Source organism: Symphalangus syndactylus, chromosome 20 (genome assembly GCF_028878055.3).
Source record: "Symphalangus syndactylus isolate Jambi chromosome 20, NHGRI_mSymSyn1-v2.1_pri, whole genome shotgun sequence".
Classification (NCBI taxonomy): domain Eukaryota; kingdom Metazoa; phylum Chordata; class Mammalia; order Primates; family Hylobatidae; genus Symphalangus; species Symphalangus syndactylus.
Genome location: NC_072442.2, coordinates 41,884,191 through 41,890,734, shown reverse-complemented (window position 1 = coordinate 41,890,734; position 6,544 = coordinate 41,884,191). Strand labels below are relative to the sequence as shown.

Below are 6,544 nucleotides of genomic sequence, written 5' to 3'. Positions count from 1 at the left end.
CTTCCCATCTCCAACCTGGGCTAATGACAGCTGGCAGATGCCTGGCCATGATGACAGGTCTTTTCGAAGATGTATTTTTACCCTCTGGATAAACAGCAGTTGGCAGGAGTGGGGCGTTTTTATGAGTTGAGGTACTCAGGACGGGAAAATAAACAGCCTGTTAATGAGCCGGTCTTATGGAAACTTGCATAAATAATAACAAAGAAAACATCCCATCCCTTGTGCCTGGGTGAGGGGATATAAAAGCAACCATCCAGCTGGCTGGCCACGGTCAGTCGTGGGGAACTCTGGCTGCATTACTGACCTGCGAGCTGACGGGCCCGGACCATGGGGTGCTGCCCGGGGGACTGCTTCACCTGCTGCACCCAGGAGCAAAACTGCTGTGAAGAGTGCTGCTGTCAGCCGGCCTGCTGTGGCTGCTGTGGCTGCTGCGGCTCCTGCTGTGGCTGCGGCGGCTCTGGCTGTGGGGGCTCTGGCTGCGGGGGCTCTGGCTGCGGGGGCAGCTGCTGCGGATCGTCTTGCTGTGGATCTGGCTGCGGAGGCTGCGGGGGTGGCTGCTGTGGATCCAGTTGCTGTGGGTCCAGTTGCTGCGGCTCCGGGTGCTGTGGGCCTGTGTGCTGCCAGCCCACACCTATATGCGACACAAAATGAAGACCTTTCCCTCCACCACTGATGCAGTCCCACCGAAAGCCTCCATCTGCTACAGGGGGACAGTCCCTCGTGTCCAGAACCTTCCATACCTGCAAGACAGTGTCTTGTCTTTCTGTGATTTGTAGAGGAGGGCTTGTTCTCCAATGCCTGCTCTGGTATTTCAAGGCACTGAGGACAAGAGCCATACTCTGATGAAACATTGAAACTCGGTCACAACAAAGTGATCCCAAGCTCAAGGGTGAATCCCCAATACTTTATTTATTCACGTGAAGTTCAATGTCTTGTACTATAAGACATCCTCTTCTTCAAGGCGTCTTTGGGACTGATCCTCTGCCCTGGCTTTCTGCTGCTTTTGAGATGCAAAAAAAGTCCACCTTCTTTGTGAGCCTTAATAAATTTGAGCATGCTGGCATAACCTAATTAGTTCTCTTGCCTCTTCCTTGACCTCCTGCTGAGGACTGGGTTAGAAAAATTCACTCTGGCATCTGCCTTAGGGTTTTTGAAATGTGGTTTGTGGATCACCTGCATCAGAATCACCTGGGAGCTTGTTAAAACTGGAGATTCTGAGGCCTTCCCTAAGACATACAGAATCAGAATCCACCAAAATGTGGCCTGGGAATCTGTGTTTTTAACAAGAACCTTAGATAATTCTTATGCACTGAAGTTTGAGAACCATAGATCTAGACGGAAGCTTCCGTGTGCTGCATGAGAGTCACTTGAAAAGCTTTTAAAAATATAGATCCTTGGGTTTTATCACTGGAGATTTTACCCATTAGCTCTAGGGCCTAGAGTCCCTAGGGACCTGCATTTTTAAAAGCTCCTGGGTGAATGCTGATGCTGGCCACATTTAATGGCGATTGAGGGGCATGGCTTTCTTCTGCACTACAGTTCTCCTAGGATGGCTCTGCAGGAGGGCTTCAGGCTTGATCAGAATTTTCTGGCAAAGTCGGAGAGGAGGCTTTGGTAAAACAAGATTGGTTCTGAATGGAAAGGATTTCTAATGGCAAAGCTAGTGAATTCACAGTTTCTGAGGATGTTCTGTGCAGCACAGTTCCTTCTTTCAGCCTCATGGTTGGCCCAGTCTCACTTTTCTGTGCTAGGTTGTCTTACCTGGAACCAGCTACATTTCTTCTGCCTGAGTCCTAAGGAGGAGAGAGTGAGTATACCTCTGCTAGGTAGGGCCCAGCCGAGGTATGTGGGTCCACCTGGGAGGTTAAAACTCAAAAGACAGTTGATTCAACCTCTTGTTGAAAGTGATCTTAAGCTGTGTGTGTAGTAAAACTAATTTTGCTCTTGCCCTGGAAAAATAGTATTTATTTTTATGCCTACAAAGCGATGTTTCATTTGACAAAGAACAAATTTTTTCTGATTATAAGCATAGCAATGAACTCTAAAAAATGAAAAAATACAGAAACATATAAAGAATATAGCATTCTGAAGGCTCACCACTCAGTTTATTACTGATAAGCTTTCCAGACTCTTTTCTAAGCATATTTATGAATAAAACTGGGATTATGTTGCTTTTACCTTTTTCTTTAAAAAAAAAATTTTGTTTCGTTTTTTATGGTTAACTTTATTGAAATATAATTTACATATAATAAAAAGTTCCCATTTTTAGTGAACAGTATGATGTGATCTGACATTTGTGTATACTTATATAACCACCACTGCACTCAAGATCTTTATGGAACTTTCCATCACCCCCAGAATTCCCAGTTTGCCCTTGCAGTCAGTTCCTCCCCCATCCCCAGACCCTGGCAATCATCAATCTGTTCTTTATGTTACTATAGATTTCACCATGTCTAGAATTTCATATAAATCATGCAGTACGAACTATTTTTCATTTTGCCTATCATGTTTTGTATGTATTCATTGTTGCAGGTATCAATAATTCATTTTTTTCCTACTGAATAGTATACCATTGTATAGATAAACTACATTAAAAATATATTCATCTGCTTATGGGCATTTGGATTCTTTTGCATTTCTGGCTATTATCAATAAAGCTGCTATGAACATTCTCGTAGAATTTTTTTTTTTTGGTGAATATATGCTTTATTTTGGATAAATACCTAGCAATTGGATGGCTGTTTAAATGGTAAGTGAATGCTTAACCTTACATGAAACTGCCGAGTTGTTTTGCAAAGTGGCCACAGCATTTTGTATTCCAACCAGCAATGTCTGAGAGTTCCAGTGTCTATGTCCTTGCTAACACTTAATATTATCAGTCTTTTTATACATTCCAACAGGTGTATAGTGGTAGCTCATTATGTTTTCATTTTTTTCTTTCATTTATGAACCCAGCAGTATTATTAGTGTCTTCTTTTGGAGAGAACCTGAGATTTGACTCTGCCCTGGTTCAGTTTCAGACTCTACTATTTGAGCCATTTTCACTCTGGCTGGAACTGGCATCTTAGGAACTGGCTTTTTAACCCCCAAGACAAAGCCACAGCCAGAGCAGGAGCTGCCAATGGGACACACTTGTCCAGAGACCAGTGAGTCTGCATTGAATAGTTGTGATTCAGAGCTGATTATTCTATTGCTCATGGTCATGCCTCCTGGATGCATGAGTGGAGGTAGTGATTTTTGAATTACTGATATAGGCTTGCCCTTCTTAGCTATCTACAGAGGTTCTCATTTATTCACTCAATAAATGCTAATTGTGTGCCTCCAATGTATCAGCTGCTGCTCTGGGTGCTGGGTATACATCTGTGAATAGAGAAGGTCCTTGCCCTCATGGTGCTTATATGAGGTCAAGGGGTGAAAAGAGCTATAAAAAAGAATAAAGTAGAAATGGGCTACATAGTTGAATGACCTGCCTTTTCATTTAGCAGGAAGGATTCTTCGAAGAGATGACATTCCAGCACAATGGATGAGTTTCTCGGCTGAGAGAGTTTATGAGAAATTTGTTTGTGGGGCGGACTTCCATTCTCTGCTGGTTTAGCTGAGGAAGAGAAGTGAATGGAAAAGAGAAGGGTCTCAGCAGCTCCCCTGTGTTTCCCTCTGCAGGCCTGTCCAAAGTCTTCTTTGCCCACTCCTTGAGAGCCACATTAAAAGAATGGCACTCCCTCTTCCTAATCTTCCATTTTCAACCACCGTGACCCGTCTCTCAGGTCTCTGAACCTGCCCAGTTCAGGCTGTTGCCATGAAACTTCTGAGTAATTGCCACAGACCCCTAATGGTCTCCTTTCCTTCAGACTTGCCCTCACCCTCCCTTCTCCACATCCAGAGAGAGGGCACACATCCTTCTGAAAGGGCTACCCTGATCAAGTTAGTCCCCTGCTTAAACCCTCATTATCATTTAAAAAATACAAATTCTTAATCATGGTCCACAATACCTTTCACTATTGGGTGCCTAGTAACCCCTCTTTCCCCACTGCTTTTTCCTCCTATCCCCTTTGCTTTTCATCCTGGCTGTGTTGAACCATTTGCTGCTTCCCAAATGTTATGTGCTCTATGTCTTTGATTTCCACATCTTATCTTTTTCCTGCCTTTATGACCCCCTTTTTGTCCACTCTCTTTGAGCCTTCATATTACTTGAAAAGGCTTCTCTAATTCCCCCAAAACCATGTCTTTTTTTTTCTTTTCCTTTGGGACAGAGTCTCGCTCTGTCGCCCTTAGTGCCATCTTGGCTCACTGCAACCTCTGCCTCCCGGATTCAAGCAATTCTCCTGCCTCAGCCTCCCAAGTGTAGCTGGAATTACAGGCACATGCCAGCATGCCCAGCTAATTTTTGTATTTTTAGTAGGGATGGGGTTTCTCCATGTTGGCCAGGCTTGTCGTGAACTCCTGACCTCAAGTGATCCACCCACCTCAGCCTCCCAAAGTGTTGGGATTACAGGTGTGAGCCACCATGCCCAGCCTCCAAAAACCATGTCAATATCTCTCCTGGGTGCCTCCAAAGTGAGGGCCTCGGGGAGCTGTCATAGTCAGGCAGTGACCCCTCAGCACTCACAGGAAGCATGGCCACCTCTACCATGTCTGGCAGATGCTGTTCTAGGAAATGCCTCTCCATGCCAGCGATCTCTCTCTGCTGCAGCCACCCCCTGCATCCCTCTTTCACAACACTTGCATTCTGTACCATATTTGCTTATAGATGTGTCTCTTTTCTAAACTTGGGCTCCTTGTGGCCAGAATTGCAACTCACTCTTTTTGTATCCATCACACAGAACCCAGTGTTGGCTGAGTTGAGTGCATAAATAAAAGAGAAACTGAGTCAATGATTGCATGAATTAATAAATGAAGGGAGGGATGAATGGATGGCACAATGGATGGCAGAATGGCTCAGCTTTTCCAAGCGAGAGCCTGCCTTTTGTGTTGATGAAAACATATGGCGAAGGCAAAGTAGGCCCTTCACTGAGCAAGATGTTAAATCCTGGTATTCAGAAACCTAGGATTCATTTCTCCTTTCATCTGTCTCAAGAGTAGCAAAGATGAGTCTTTTGTTCACAAAGTCTTTGAGAGACACACTTGAGAAGTCTCTTGTTTTTACTCTTTACCCTTTGGGTCTTGCAGACTTTTTTGTTTTTTTAAAAGGAACTGTCAAAATCATTAAAAGCAAGGAAGACCCTGGAGGTCTAATGAATGCTTGAGGAGGAGCAGAAAGGCTGGGTCACATACTTTCCAGGGACAGGTCACGCCAATTTTCTATGCTCATGTGATAGCATGGAGGATGGCAGTGACTTTGACGAAGACTTCTGAGAAAGGTAGGTCTAGACAGGTTGGTGAGAAGGAAGGACAGCAGCCTTAGATCAGGGACAGGTTGTGTGTGATCTTCAGCAAGTGACTGAAACTTTCTGACCCTTTGCCCCCATTTCTTCATTTCTTCTTTTTTCTTTCTTTTCTTTCTTTTCTTTCCTTTCTTTCTTTCTTTCTTTCTTTCTTTCTTTCTTTCTTTCTTTCTTTCTTTCTCTTTCTTTCTTTCTTTTTTCTTTCTTTTCTCTTTCTTTCTTTCTCTCTTTCTCTCTTTCTTTTTTTTTTTTTTTTTTTTGACAGAGTCTCCGTCTGTCACCCAGGCAGGAGTGCAGTGGCTTGATCTTGGCTCACTGCAACCTCCACCTCCCAGGTTCAAGTGATTCTCCTGCCTCAGCCTCCCAAGCATTTGGGATTATAGGTGTGTGCCACCATGCCTGCCTAATTTTTGTATTTTTAGTGGAGTTGGGTTTTTGCCATATTGGCCAATCTGGTCTCGAACTCCTGACTTTAGGTGATCCGCCTGCCTCAGCCTCCCAAAGTGCTGGGATTACAGGCGTGAGCCATGGTTCCTGGCCCATTTATTCATTTCTAATGGTGGAGAAAAATCTCTGCCTCATGGGGTTGCTGGTGGTTTTAAGTAAGATCATTGCTGTAAGGTGCAGTCATTTAAAATCCAGCCCAGTTGTTCTTTTCCCAACTGAGTTCATCATCTCTCCTCTCAATTAAACTCTGTATGTCTATTGTTGAACTTATCATTGTATTGCAGTGAGTTTGTCTGCATGCTTATCTGCCCACTAGACAGCGAGATCCAAGAGAATGGGTGAATAGGTCTTATTCCTGTGGCATCCTCTGAACCCAGCCCAAGGCCTTGTATGGAAGACTAGAAGGTGGATAAATAATAAATTTCATTCTTCTTTCCCTGTTCACAATGCTCAGAAATACCGATTATCCAGTTTGGAGGTGAGGATCCTTCTTCCAAGACTACCTGTAGCTCTGAGGATTCAAAATTTAGCACATCAATAAATAAACAGCTTCTTTATGGGTAGGTAAACAGCTTCCAGATCAACAAATGGTGGTATAATAAGATGTTCCTCTGCAAACTGGCCCAAACAACAATGAGGAAAAGATGCAGTAGTCCCAAACAGAACACACAAGTGAGGGGGTATAAAAGTGAGGGCCTCAGGGAGCTGTCACAGTC

The 6,544-nt window shown here is 44.1% G+C and overlaps 1 protein-coding gene across 1 annotated transcript; it reads left to right on the top strand.

Moving 5' to 3' along the window:
- Nucleotides 1–267: 267 nt before the first annotated feature.
- On the top strand, nt 268–1,071 carry KRTAP17-1 (keratin associated protein 17-1). Its single transcript, XM_055256571.1, has one exon. The coding sequence runs from the start codon at nt 328–330 to the stop codon at nt 649–651; it is 324 nt and encodes a 107-aa protein (XP_055112546.1). The 5' UTR covers nt 268–327; the 3' UTR covers nt 652–1,071.
- The last annotated feature ends 5,473 nt before the right edge of the window (nt 1,072–6,544 follow it).

Coding starts and splice junctions, on each gene's coding strand:
- KRTAP17-1 (XM_055256571.1), top strand. CDS start 328: ATGGGGTGCTGCCCGGGGGACTGCTTCACCTGCTGCACCCAGGAGCAA.